The sequence below is a fragment of the Dendrobium catenatum genome, unplaced genomic scaffold (assembly GCF_001605985.2).
Source record: "Dendrobium catenatum unplaced genomic scaffold, ASM160598v2 fragScaff_scaffold_1676, whole genome shotgun sequence".
Taxonomy (NCBI): domain Eukaryota; kingdom Viridiplantae; phylum Streptophyta; class Magnoliopsida; order Asparagales; family Orchidaceae; genus Dendrobium; species Dendrobium catenatum.
In genome coordinates this window covers 733,030-747,938 of record NW_021320138.1, presented here as the reverse complement: position 1 = coordinate 747,938, position 14,909 = coordinate 733,030, and the positions used below count along the sequence as shown (strand labels likewise).

General features: G+C 32.4%; 2 protein-coding genes across 2 annotated transcripts in view; one reads left to right on the top strand and one right to left on the bottom strand.

Annotated features, from left to right (window-relative positions):
* Nucleotides 1-9,024, top strand: part of LOC110096804 (AP-1 complex subunit gamma-2) — a 62,725-nt gene extending 53,701 nt beyond the window's left edge. Inside the window, exons 12-18 of the mRNA XM_020822903.2 lie at nt 5,671-5,798; nt 5,899-6,003; nt 6,098-6,372; nt 7,465-7,752; nt 7,826-8,001; nt 8,416-8,520; nt 8,617-9,024. Of these exons, the coding sequence (XP_020678562.1) occupies nt 5,671-5,798; nt 5,899-6,003; nt 6,098-6,372; nt 7,465-7,752; nt 7,826-8,001; nt 8,416-8,520; nt 8,617-8,712 (1,173 nt within the window). The 3' untranslated portion in view covers nt 8,713-9,024. The remainder of the gene's footprint in view (nt 1-5,670; nt 5,799-5,898; nt 6,004-6,097; nt 6,373-7,464; nt 7,753-7,825; nt 8,002-8,415; nt 8,521-8,616) is intronic.
* An 862-nt stretch (nt 9,025-9,886) lies between these two features.
* On the bottom strand, nt 9,887-10,937 carry LOC110096836 (non-specific lipid-transfer protein 1). Its single transcript, XM_020822961.2, has 2 exons — nt 10,528-10,937; nt 9,887-10,137 (listed from the first exon to the last, which is right to left on the bottom strand). The coding sequence occupies exons 1-2, from the start codon at nt 10,872-10,874 to the stop codon at nt 10,128-10,130; spliced, it is 357 nt and encodes a 118-aa protein (XP_020678620.1). The 5' UTR covers nt 10,875-10,937; the 3' UTR covers nt 9,887-10,127.
* Nucleotides 10,938-14,909: the final 3,972 nt, after the last annotated feature.

Below are 14,909 nucleotides of genomic sequence, written 5' to 3'. Positions count from 1 at the left end.
GTGAGAGTAAGAGGCCTTCAGCCTCTTTTCCTTGACTCTTTAACGACAAGAGGTCGTGGGCGATCGTGAGGGGAGAAGATCGTGCACGAAGTGACTCAGGCATGGCTTCGACGTGCACACGACGTGGGAGCGGCAGAGAGCAGGTGAGATTTGATGATTTTTTTTTCTCTTTTTTTGTTACGGCGTACGGGTCAACAGCGACTCTCTCTAATCTTATCTTCCACTGGAGCTTCACCAACCTTTTTATGTATATGCTCCATGTATGTTAACGGCGAATGGCGCACTATGGCGCAAAGGTCCATTTGGAGCCATGGCTCATAGCGCACAACGCGGCGCGCGTTATTTTGAACATGGCGCAAGCTATATAAAAATTATAAAATAATAAGCATGAATATGAAATATTATTAAAAATAAAAGACAAGCTATCATAATAATAAAAGACAACCATAACATATATAAGTTCGACTAAGTAACATTCAAATATCTCATAATTCAAATGCTACAATCTTTTTTTTTAAAAGATCAAATAAGAATTTAATCTACTCTTCTTGGGAATCATCATCATCAGCAAATGTTAAAAAAGCTTCATTATCTTCTTCAACATTGTCTCCTACTTCATAATTTTCTTCTTCACCCTCGGTACCACTACTTCATAATCCTATAAGAATTGAATCTGACATTTTATGATCACCTAAAAGCAAACAAATTTAGATAAAAGAAACATAATATTGTCCAAGAAACATAATATAGGGGCTGCCGGGGTCCAAGGGGGCGCAGCGCCCCCGGAACAAAATTTATTTGTAAGAGAAATTTTGAAGTTCATTTGTATGGAAATTAGGGAGCAGTACCGAGCATGTACCGAACTGTACCGAGTGGTACAAAGCATGTAACTAGCGGTACCGAGCATGTACCGAGCGGTATCTTTCATGTACTTAGCAATACCTAGTTGTACCGAGCTGTACCGAGTGGTACAAAGCATGTACCGAGCGGTACCGAGCATGTAACGAGCGGTACCGAGCGGTATCATGCATGTACTTAGCGATACCGAGCGTGTACCTAGCAGTACCGAGCGTGTACCTAGTTGTACCGAGCTGTACCGAGCAGTACATAGCATGTAACTAGCGGTAAAAAATATTCATAAGTATACCAAAATTTAAAAACAATTTGGCGTGCTATTTTGCTCCGTGCGCAATGCGCCATGGCTCACATGTGGCGCAAATAGTGCGCGCTATTTTAAACACATGCGCCTCGCCATGAACATGGCGTCGTAGGTGCACCGCGCCGCGTCGTGCGCCATGGCGCGCGCTATTTTGCGCCATTGACAGCTATGATATGCTCATTTCGTATCCTATTTCTAAGAGTAAAGCCACTCATCCACCTAAGCATCCTCATCTCTGCAACACTGAACATAGTATTATGCTTCTCTTTTAATGGCTAACATTTGGCACAATAAAGCATTACAGGTCTTACCACCATCTTATAGAATTTTTCCTTAAGTTTGAAGGGTACTTTTATATCGCACAACAAGTTCGATGCATTCCTCCACTTTTCTATCGCACAATAAGTCCCGATCCAACAGCTTTTTCACGCTTCATTTTCTTTAAAGCCTCTTTAACTTCGATTTTACTAATACGTCGATAAAAATAAAAATATTTATTTTCATTTAGAGTGCTAAAGTCATTAAAGTCAATCGTATTTTCACATTATTCATTAAAAAGTTTAGCAAAATATCTCATCCACCTTTGTTGAATATCATCTTCTAAGAAAAGTACTTTTTAATCGTCTAAGAGTAAAGCCACTCATCCACCTAAGCATCCTCATCTCTGCAACACTGAACATAGTATTATGCTTCTCTTTTAATGGCTAACATTTGGCACCATAAAGCATTACAGGTCTTACCACCATCTTATAGAATTTTTCCTTAAGTTTGAAGGGTACTTTTCTATCGCACAACAAGTTCGATGCATTCCTCCACTTTTCTATCGCACAACAAGTCCCGATCCAACAGCTTTTCCACGCTTCATTTTCTTTAAAGTCTCTTTAACTTTGATTTTACTAATACGTCGATAAAAATAAAAATATTTATTTTCATTTAGAGTGCTAAAGTCATTAAAGTCAATTGTATTTTCACATTATTAGTTAAAAAGTTTAGCAAAATATCTCATCCACCTTTGTTGAATATCATATTCTAAGAAAAGTACATTTTAATCGTCATCCTTAATACACTTCATTTGAACTAAATCTTTACTACTCTTATCTCTTTGTTTGATTAACTTATACATATATATTTCTCACTCCTTAGTATCTAATCTATTTTATAAATAATTAAAAATTAAGTTCTTTGCATCGCAAAAAGCTTTCTTAGATTCCTTACGAGCATCTTTTTAGCTTTTCCAATCATCAGAATTTTTACATTTAAACTAATTTTTATAACAAATCTTCTCATTTTTTATATTTTCTTGCACATTTGGATTCCACCATAAACTATTTTTATTATGATGAGCTTTTCCCTTTGAAACTCTAAGCATATCTTTTGCAATTTTTTTAATATCACTAGCAACTTTTTCGCACATAATATTAACATCTTTATGCACAGATAAAATCTTAAGATATAAAATTTTACTCTCAGAAATACTTTTGTTAATAATATTTAAATGCTCCCATCTAATTATAGAAAATCGTTTTACTTTATTTTTTTATTTTCTGCCACTTTAACTTAAAGTCCAAAACTAATAATCGATGTTGGGTACATAAATTTTCACTCAAAATAACTTTACAATCTTTGCAATCTAAACGATCTAAATTTTTATAAGAAAATAATCAATCTGCTTTTTACTATATCCATTTTTATAAGTGATAAGATGTTTACCTCTTTTCTTAAATAAGGTATTAGCTATTAAGAAATCGTAAGTTAAAAAAAAATCTAATATGGTCTTACCACATTCATTTGTTGTTCCAAACTCATGGCCATCATAAATGCTTTTAAAATCATCTACCTCTCTACCAATATGTTCATTTAAATCTACTCCAATAAAAACGCTTTCTTCAAGAGGTATCTTTTGTATTAATTTTTCCAAGTTATTCTAAAATCACTCCAAAGCACTACCAAATTGGAGAGCGATTGAATTTAAAATTTAATTCATTAATTTGATTAATTAATCGATTAAATTAAATTAAATTAATTAAGTAAAATGAGATTGATTAATTAAAAAAGAATGAAATTAATTAATGAAAAATTAATCAATTCAAATTTAATTTCAATTAATTAATTTATTGGAGTTAATTGATTGAAATTAATTAACTAATTTTAATTATTAATTAAATATAATATAATTAATTAAAAATAGTTGAAGTCAATTGTTTAATTAGAATTAATTAATGAAAAATAATTAATTAGATTTAATTAATTGACTAATATTAGTGAATTCATTTCAATAAATTGATTAATTAAAATTAATTGATTAAAGAAATTAATTAATTAAATAATTAATAAGTTAATTGAAATTAATTATGAATTTGAAATTAGTTAATTAATTTTGATTGATTAATTGTAATAAATTAATTAAAATTAGTCGGTTAATTGAGAATAATTAATTAAAATTAATTAATTGGTTTATTAATTATTCGAGAGCAATTTAAAATCTGAGAGCAAATATAATTAATTAGCTAATTAATTATTCGAGAGCAAATTTTAAAAAAACCCAGGAGCAACTTAAAATCCAAGAACAATGAAATTTAAATTGATTAATTGGTTGATTAAAATAAAATTTTTTATTAATTAATCAATTAATGTGGAGAGAGCCATTCTGATGAATTTTCTTTTGAATGCAGAAAAAGAAGTTATTTTTTCACTAATCAACCCTTAAGTACAAGCTACATGAAAACCACACTCCTAAATCTACGACTCAAACAAAAGAAAATATTTTCTATACAAACCCTTCAAGCTCTCCAAAACAACTCTCTGTGTAAGCTCTCTAATACTCTTGGGTAAGCTCTTGCATGCACAAAACTCCAGTCACTTGCAAGTAAAAAAATAGAAATTGATTAGCACCAAAATAATTGCTAAAGAAAGTAAAGCGGGCTAGAGCAAGCTACCAGCGCAATAAAGTTGCAAAATGAAAAAAAGAGTATGGTATTGTAGCAGAAGCACTAGTGCCAAACAACAACAATTGCTGGCAAGTAAGTGTCGGCTAGTAAACAATTGAAAGCTAAAAGTTTAATAATGTCAAACTAACAAGTAACCATAAACTAAAGTATTGACGGGTGAAGTCTAATCTATATATATATATATATATATATCTATCTTTCAAGCCCTCAACCAAAATTAATATGAATCTTAGCCTATAGGGTTAGGCTGTAACACCCACCAGTTGACTATTAATAGAAGTTGTAAGATCCGTTTTATGAGCTACTTTCAATAGAAGTCGTAAGTCCCAATCCAAATTCAAACACCTGAGCTACTTCTATAAGAAATCGTAAGACGTGTTTCAATTCAAACTTCTGGGTAACTTCTAAACAAAGTTATAGATCTCAAACCAAGCTAACTTTTAGGTATTCTAATAGATGTAAACCCCAAATCACCTTTTTTAAAACTGCAACCCACATCTAACCACCCAAGTCTACTCGAGATTCCTGAGAGGAGACAATCCATGACTGTTAATCAGATTCCGTGGACATTACAATCAACAATCATTAATGTTCGTAGACTGAAACTTATTGTATACCCAGGATGACGGAATCATGAGATCTTGATCGGGTCTATATCTATTTTCCCCCACAATTGAGACTAAACTAAAAAATTTCATCATTAATCGAGAGTTCTCTCTTACGTGTTAATTATGAGTGTTTGCGCTTATAAAAAGTAAGGACCAAGATCTAACTAAACCCTGACACTACCCTCGGAGGAAATCTTGTTAACTACAGTATGACTTAAGGAGAATGAAATCCTATGTTTGTAAAGCAGGATTCATGCCGACGTGTCGTTTTTCTTGAGCCAATAAAGGGCTTGCGCTCATAGGAAGTAAGGATCCAAAATTAAATAAACCCCGATACAATCCTCGGGGGAAATCTGGTTAACTATAAATCAATACTAAGTCTGAAAAGCGGGATTCATGCCGAAACATCATTTTTCTTAAGCAAACATTTTGTTTTTGCTTTATATAATTATTAAACTTAACATCGCATCATTGAGTATTATCAACATATCAATTTCATGTGAATTAAGTATCACAAATTTTTGTGTTGATTTAATCATACATCAAGTATCTGAAAATATAAGCATGATCTGATCATAGATAGAAGACATTTTAAAAATATAGTTTTACCCATGTATTTCACTAAATAAAACCTTCTAACCATATAATATCATCAACAACACATGCATTTGATTTCAAGCCATTTGAAAGTTTCTACACTTTGAAATCAAAATTATTTTCTTATGTAACCAATGTAGTTCATTACGAAAATTTTGATGCGTCCATTTGATACCAAATGATAGTGAATTTCTTTAAATCATGCATGTCTTTAGTTTTAATTTTGTTAAAGATAATGGACGGCTTTCATCTTACATTTGAAGGTCATAATATCAACAACTACTGTTTGCTTTGCATTCATACTTTCATATGAATATTTGTTCCAGTGAATTTAGCACACTTCCATTTCTTTTACCAGGTAACTGAATCTGATGCAATCGATGTTGTTGAGGTTGCTTTGAAATCTCATTCTTCAGATTTTACAATTCGAGCAATGTCTCTGATTGCTCTACTAAAGCTTTCATCTCGTTTTCCTCCCACCTCCGAGTCAGTACTCACTGTATAGTAAAGTTTTTGCTTGCTTCTTTGTCATGCATTTGGGGCTTCTCTACGAGATGACTTCTCAGCTATTATGTATTTCTTGCAGGAGGATAAGAGAGCTTATTATACAGCACAAAGGTAACTTTGAGCTAGAATTACAACAAAGATCAATTGAATTTAATAATATCATACAGAAGCACAAAAACATCCAGTGAGTTGCTGATTTATTACCCATCTTGAGTTTATTCTTAGGGATCCGAGCTTACATTGATATGTTCACTTTAAAATCATGAATAAATGCGCAGATCTTCTTTGGTTGAAAGGATGCCTGTTTTGGATGAATCAACTTATCTTGGAAGGAAAGATGGCTCTTCAACAGATGTTCCTGCTGTCAAACCCAGCAAGGCAAACCTTTCAGGGACTTCACTAAATCTTCAGAATGGAGTGACGAAGCCACCAGCGGCATCTATGGGGGATTTGCTTGATTTGAGCTCCGATGATGTCCCTGCTACTAAGTCATCAACCAGCGATTTTCTGCAGGACCTATTGGGCATTGATTTGGGGACCCCTGTGCCATCAGGTTTTCTTTCTAATTTTCTTGTTTCCCTTTAATTAAGCCAGTTCTTTTACAGATCAATGATTTTTCCCAGAGTGTCTTTTTCTTGAAACATTATTTTTGCAACATTCTTCCAAATTTTCTCGTACTGAATCTTATGGAGTTTTGCCTTCGTTATTTTTAGGGTATGTGGGTTCATTTTCCATGTCAATCCTCCATGTGGGTTCTTTCCTTCATTTTTATGCATTACTTCTTCATTGAAGATACATCATCCTTTTGCATTCTCTTCGAAGAATAAGAAGATAACTTTTTGAGTGGTATTTGCAGGCTTAAACGTAAATGGATATGAACCTGATCTTTGTTTTTTAGATCTATTTGTTTAATAATTTTTTAGTGGTTGAATTATGTAGAGTTAGGGCTCAGAACTTGTAATGGTAATCTTGCTTTATGCAAAAATTTGCACATAGAAATCATAAATGCTGAGAAATATAGGCCTTCGACTTATCTCAATTTGCGTGATTTTGTAATAAGTATGATCTAGTAATAGCAAGTAATTCACAAAGTGGAGGAGAATTTGGTTTGAAAAGTGGAAGCTCAATTCTTATCTATGAGGTTTCTCCTCCATTTCTCTCTCTCTCTCTCTCTCTCTCTCTCTCTCTCTCTCTCTCTCTCTCTCTCTCTCTTCAATGCAAATACATGTTAGCATTCTTCAAAGAGTGGGTCGCATGAACCCTAAGCTACACATCGTACTGAATGTCAATCAAAGAACCATCTATTTCAATTTTATAGCTGCCACAGTTTCTCATTTTTAAAACTTGCTTTATCTCTTTCTCTGTTATGCTATGCTAGAGTGATTTCCTTGTATAAAATTTTAATGAAAAGAGTATATCTTTGTTGCTTTTATTGCCATTTCTTTTACTATTAAGATGTAATTAGTTAAAAATTTTGAGACTTAATTAAGATGTATGTTACTCTATTCAAGTTGCATATAACACTATATAATATTTTAGTAACTGTGATATTAAAATAACACTATATAATATTTTATTAAGAGTATATCTTTGTATGTTTCTCATTGATATTAATATTGCTATTTTTTCTGGGTAAAACATGAAGGTGCTGCTTTCTCTGGAGGCTCAGATATTTTAATGGATCTTTTATCGATTGGCTCTCCTATTCCGAATGATTCATCACCACCAAATAGTGTCTCGAGCAGTGTGGCAAATTCTTCAGCAGTTGCTCTGGATAAATTTTCATCTTTAACTTCTACATCTTCGTCCCTATCTTCTGAAGCATTGACCATAGATCCTCTGAGAGGGATTGAACAAATAATCAGATCACCACCGTCCACTGCTCCAATAGTAGATTTACTGGATGGTTTTTCAAATCATATATCTGTTTCAGGTCAGCCTTTTGTTTGACAATTTATTGATTATGCTGTTAACAGGTGAAGTTTTAATATATTCACTTAAAACAGGTAATGAAAAGCCAGATTTTCCAGCCATAACCGCTTTTGAGAGCAATTCATTAAAGATTGCGTTCAGCTTCACAAAACTCCCTGGAAGGCAGCATGATACACAGATCAAAGCTACCTTTACAAATAAATCATCAAATGAGTATACAGATTTCATTTTTCAAGCTGCTGTTCCAAAGGTACTTGAAATTGTAATTGTTCTTAGAAAAGCCTTATTAACTCCATTTTTTAGCCGCTAATGTTACATTTGTTTCTAATGCAACTTTAGTTGTCATCTAGTGTTTCTAGACTTCCTGCACCAGAAGCAATTCTAATGTTGTTTGCATTTATTTATCCATCTAGTGTGCAAGCAATTTACAAAATATGAATAGCACTCATCTTCAACAGCTAATGGTTGAATATTTGAAATTAACTCCTCAGGAATCACACCCAAAAATAAAACTTATTTTGATTTATTCTCATATGGTGCTATGGATGTTCATCTTGGCTATGCTTAAAATGTCAAACAACATTCCATCTCCTTTCTTCAGCAATGTTTTATTGGTTCTGTGCCATACATTTTATATTATTTTCAATACCATATTTTTCTGCAGTTTATTCAGTTGCACCTAGATCCTGCTAGCAGCAGTACTCTTCCAGCTAGTGGAAAAGGGTCTATAACGCAAACCTTATCTGTCACTAATAGCCAACACGGGCAGGTATATATTATTTACTCAAATATATTACGTGTAATTCCGTTTCAATTGCATATTTGAGTCATTTGCTATATATGTCTAAAAAATTTGATGTTCCAGAAACCGCTTGCAATGCGTGTAAGGATGGCTTATAAAGTGAATAACCAAGATCTGCTGGAACAAGGGCAAATTACCAGCTTCCCTCCTGGCCTGTAATGGTGAACAGAGTTCCTTGTCTGTGAAATTGCTCTATTGTTTTCAATATCCGTTGGCAGAGCCTACAATTTCCAATTTTTTTTTTTAATTAGTGAGGAACTTGAGAAAGTATAGGCATTTTTCACTTCAGCTAATCATGGTTGTATTTTTTTTTTTTCTGCTTTTAATCTGTAGCTTTGTGTATATTAAGCAAAACTTGGATTAAGCGTTTGGAAAAGGTGATTCTTTGATGGAGAGTAGCATGTATGCTGGAACTTATAACACAAGATAAATTTTTGTTTCCAAATTTTATTATTTTACTCCCATTGTTTGCAAATTGATAGTCTTTGAATGAGCTTGAGGTCTTCAAATGAGGGGGTATTTATACACACTAAGTTTGTCAGATGCAGTCATGAGATATATAGGCTTTGTTTGAGACGGTTTTCTTATTGCTTCTTAAAGCAACTTTTTAGTAGAAAATTTTTAATTTTTTACTAAAAAACTGCTTTAAGAAACAGTAAAAAAGCCATCCCAAACGAAGCCACAGTGATGCATAAGAGAGGCTGGAAAAGTGACTTGGTGTCATATGATAAAAGCATCAGACAGTTGCATTAGTGGCAAGCGATGAAACCACAAGAACTTGATATGCAAATTTTTGAAAATTAGCTTGACTTTTCTTCAATGTTTGTATTGAAAATTATGACTTACTAAAGATACATTGATATATTGCTGCTTGAAATTGTGATGTCTTCTAATTGCTTAAGAACTACAATCCTAATTCATACTTGTTTTTAGTGTTGCAAATGATATGTTGATCGATGGATCTACAATAAATGTGATCGAGCAAGCAGACTTTGCAAGTGTAGTGATGGACTTCGTTAAAGTTCATGTGACAAATTTATGATGAAATTCATCATAAATTAGTCATTGATGGAACAAAGCTGCAGCAATTCCATCTCAAATTTATCATAAATCAGGTACAAATTTGCAACCAAATCATCAGTTGCAACAATACTGAGAAGTAAACCCTAAACCAGGCTTTGTTTGGGATGGGATGATTTTCTCACTGTTTTTTAAAATAATTTTTTTAAGAAACAGAAAGTAAGCGGTTCGAAATGAAGCCTTAATTTTGAATGTGTGATTAAAATCATATATTTTATAATATATTATTCTTCATTTATTAAAAAAACTTGGATGAAAAAGAAGCTAAAGTGTGCCCATTAAATAATGAAAATAACACGAGTGTACAAATTACAAAAACTATAAAAATAAATGGAAAGGACAAATATTGAATTATTGACAAACATTACAAAATTCTCAACAATTACAGCAATTATCTTCAAGAATGGCCCAAAAGAACAATCAATGTTATCAAGCATACCCGATTCACCAAACACTTCACACTTCACTGACCGGTAATCACTAAAAAACTGCTCTCAGATCACCCTGCAAATCCAAAACAATGTTCATATTTCAATATCAGAGTCTGTTTGATTCGAAGTAGGATTTAGTAAATCCGCTATTCAAGATTTAATGGTATTTAGCAATCCCTATCGGCAAAACTTTTTGATTGTCCAATTCTAAAATCCAACCAAATCTGAAGGTTGTTTTGGTAGTAGATTGAAAGATTTGCGAGATTGGAAGAAATATAGCAAACCCTGTTAAAATACATCTCTGAAATCGAAGATTCGATCAATCCCAAATTTGAGTTAAAATTATGCAAATTCTTCTAAACACAGCGTTTAAATCTCAAGCAAAATGCGTCTTAATTGTGAAGAGAGAGAGAGAGAGAGAGAGAGAGAGAGAGAGAGAGAGAGAGAGAGAGAGAGAGATTACATGGAGCAGTCGGTGCTGGGGCTGATGACGAAGGGGAGATCGGAAATTTGACAAGTTTCGGGGAGAAGGCCAGCACGCCTTAGCACTTCTTCGGCAGCACCCTGAACCAGCATCTTCAAGCAATTGCAGGCGCTGCGGCGGTCGATCGCCGCCTGAGCTACTTCCGCCAGGCTGCGGAGGCCTCTGCAACATTCTGCCGGCAAGAAACCGCCGGAATTTAGGAAGTAGAGGCATGCCATGAAGTAGCCGCCCACCACCTCGAGACAAGTAAGCTGTGCTTCCCCTCTTGGAATCGTAACGGCCGCTGCAACGATCAGCAGCATCAACACTACGGAAGCTGGAGACATGATGGCCTCTGGTTGAGTATGATTACGGAGAAGATAGCCGTTCTGGAATAATTGTTATGTATCTTCTTGGCCGATTTTTTATTTTTTATTTTATATAATAACAGAGAAATTTGAATTTTATATATCAACAACTATATTTATTCTATTTTTATTTGAAGAAATTTAATAAAAAAATTCATTTTGGATCAAAATATTCATATGAGTCACAACTGTTTAAATAAAAAAGATGCTCAAGCTTCTCCTTTCAAGAAATCTCTATACATTTCAAAGCTCAGGTAATTGACACACTATAATCGTAAATATTTCAAAGCTTCAAGTAATTGACGCACTATAATCGTAAATATTCGCTATAATCCCTTCAACCACCTCTTCATCACAGTCCTCTTATTGGAATTTTCTTCCAAACATAATCATATTTCATTCAGACTTTGTTTAAAATATGTTTCGTCCTAATGCTCAAAATGTTAGCCTCAAGAACTCAAACAAAATTTAAACTAGATCCAAACCTCATATTTCAAGTTCAAATATTATTCGAAAATGTTTTTGAACCTTTGTTCGACTCTTATTTCAAATATGTTAGTACGAGTGCATATAATTTTGTTCTAGAGCAGATATTAGAAATTGGGTTCAAATGAAATTCCAATCATTTTTTTTTTCTCTTTATCTTATAAGACATTGATTCATTTGAATTGATTTATTTATACATATGTCATAATTAATTATTCTTGTGAAGATACATGACATTGCTCATATCACATGTAGAGCTGGGGTGATAAAAATAATATCGAACAACATGAAGATTTTGATTTTCTTATGAGGTGGCCAAGAAATCCAACCTCTAATAGCTATTTATTATAGCTTTGTGGGGCTCTTAGCTCATCAACTTACATAGGCTTTTGTATGTATGTTCATTTTAGTAATCATTTATGCTTTATATCTAGTAGTTGATGTAGTTACCATGATTAGTATATATGTTAAAATCAAGATCTATTAGTCATATACTCGAACAAGTTTTATGATATTTTTCATCAATGTGTAAATATTTATTAAATACTAAAGATATCAATATATGATAGAATCTTCTACATGTTTTATGAAGAAAACAAATATCTCTTGCTAATAATTTGAGTATTTAATAATGATTTTCATCCCAACTATTTTGATTTCATGAGTTTAAACAACAATACGGAACAATGTGCCTTTTCTGCCAAAAAAAAAAAAAGAAAGTGAAATTAATAACTAACTTGAGAATGGCTTTAATGAAGACACTGAAAAAGAAAGTTAGGAATGTTGGATTCAAATTTACCATGAAAACATCACAATCCCTAAGGAATATCCATGGTTTTAGCAACTACCATTCTTGAAGCTTTTACTTGCTCTTCTTTCTTGTTGTTCTATGAGCATTGGGCATATTGCAACCATCTCAGCTAAATCATTTCTCAATGTGGTGTCCCCCCGGATGAATCAAGGAAAATATTGACAAAGCCCTTCTACCTTTTTGCAAAGTCAGCTTAGGCCTATCATCTACAATGACCAAGGCATGTAGAACATTGTGCGGATCAAGATAATCAAGTTAAAAGCCTAATTACAAGAGCTAAGACTAAAACCCAATAACAAATCAAAGAAAATGTCCAATCATATGACCATAATTAAAGGCCCAATAAAGAATCCATAGTTAAATAATAATAATAATGTAATTTATATTTTATTGTTGTTATTTTTTTTTATTTTTAACCTAGATACTTATATAGCTAAACAAGACATGGGTTGGTGTAGATGAGGCTTTGAAAATGGGTGGTTGAAACTCCTTATCTTTAATGTCCTCAAACTCTCTCTTTCCTTCATTTTTTCACTCCAAAAGTGATTGCCCAATAATCTTGTAAGGTTTTATAAATATGGCCAAATATGCATTGTAATTTTAATTATTGAAAAGAAATAATTTTGTGGAGAAATGCTCTACATTTATTTGGTATTTGGTGACTTCAAATATGTGTCTTTTTTTGGGTGAGATTATGTAGTTATCATGCATTCTTTTAAGTTAGTTACTATTATTCTTTAATGCCTGCTCTAAGCTCTTTATAACTCTTTTTTCACTTTATAAGCACCCTCTAAGGCCAATAAATCAACGACCAAAATCTTAAACCATTCTAAATACTTTAATATAGATATCAGCCCAACTAGGAAACACTTGAACACAACCTTATTACCTAAACCTTGACATCTTCTTAAACTCTATTAAATGTTATCATCAACTCCATTTCATAAGTTTAAATTATAAATTAATCATCCAATATTATTTTTATCTGTTTATCCCACATAAAATTTACTCCCTAAAGTAATATTTCAAATTAATTCAAATAAGCATAAATTGGACTAGTCTTAGCATCCTTACTAATATACTCTTTTAAACATCTCATCATTCTATCACAAACTTTATAACACATTTCTAAATTTCAAACTAAAAATTCATAACATCAGCTAGCTATTAATTTCACCAATAAGACTATCCACTACTATCATATTTGGTATCAGAGAATCTGAGCAAATCTAGTTAAAACTTTTGAACAACAAAAATGAATTTTTCTTGCGGTGGACTTTCCTCCAAAGGCTTGGGAGTCACTTTTTTAAGTTTAAAGTTAGTGAATCCATCTTATGATAGATTTATTTCATATTTATATCTTGAATATATATTATATTTCTTGTCAGACTATATTTTAAGTATAACATCCAATTAATAATCTCCACCATAAGCCTAGCCAATAACCTTGTGTTAATCTACCCAAAAACTTTTATCTTGAGTGAAATCTTGATAAGGGTGTATGCTAACTTCAGAAAACTAAAACATTATCTTGATGCATGTAAAACCTTGTGTAAACTTTGTTAATTTTTGTGTTATTTGCTTTATTAGAATACTAGATTGTTTATCAAAATTTGAATAATTTATCATCTTAAGAGATTAGGCTTGTTGCGTCCTGGAATATTCGCGGCGGTAGAGAAATATATAGTTTAACGTCTTAGCGTTGTACGAAGATCCAGCACACAATCAGATAAGTGAGAGGGTGTAGCAAGACGCTCAGTTTGACTATAAGCTCGCTGAAAAAGGAGTTCAGGTGCTCCCAGATTAATTTTTTGAAGTTTCCAACTTGATTTTTGCCTCGAGATTCGTGCCCGATCAAGTTAATTTTCGCATGACGTATCAAGGCTTATAGATCTAAGCATATTTTTCTTGGTTTCAAAATTACATGTATAAAATATGTATGTGCATAAGATTTTATGTATTCAAAATTAAAAAGAACTTTGTCAAAAAAGTCTAAGCTATCTAAGAAAAGCCTAGGACATAAAAGATCTATATACCACCTACTTTCTTAGAAGTTTTTTTTTTTTACTTAAAAAAATTCATTTTATTTTTACATATATGTTTTATATTTCACTATAATTAGCCTTTCCCCCTCATCTCTCTCTCTCTCTCTTTCTTCATATTTAATAAAAAATCATCTTATAACACCCAAATTAATTTCACAATATTCAATTGAAATTTTGACTCAAATGAATGACTCTTTAAATCTTAAGATTCAAGATAATAAAATGAAGACTAAAGAATTATTTGAGGAGCATAAAACTCAAATATAAGAACTTAAATATCAAATGCAACCAATCTTGAATTATCTACAAAATAATAGAAATAATGTCACATGTCTTATCCAAAATGATAATGCATATTTAGATGATGATGCTTCTTAAATAGACAAAGGAGAAGACCTACCTAACTGGAGACAACACAGTCCTAGGAATGGAGGTGGAAGAGATCATCCTTATAAGAATGTTGATGACTTTAAAGATCCATCAAAGAGATTTGAAGTTGAAGCTCTCACCTATGAAGGCACCTATGACCCTAATAGATTCTTGTATTGGTTAATTAGTCTAGATGGATGATTTCTTTGATTAATATAAGATGGATGGCTCCCAATGAGTTAGAATTACCAAAATGAAATTAAATAGACATGCCAAAATCCATCGCACAAACAACTTATCAAA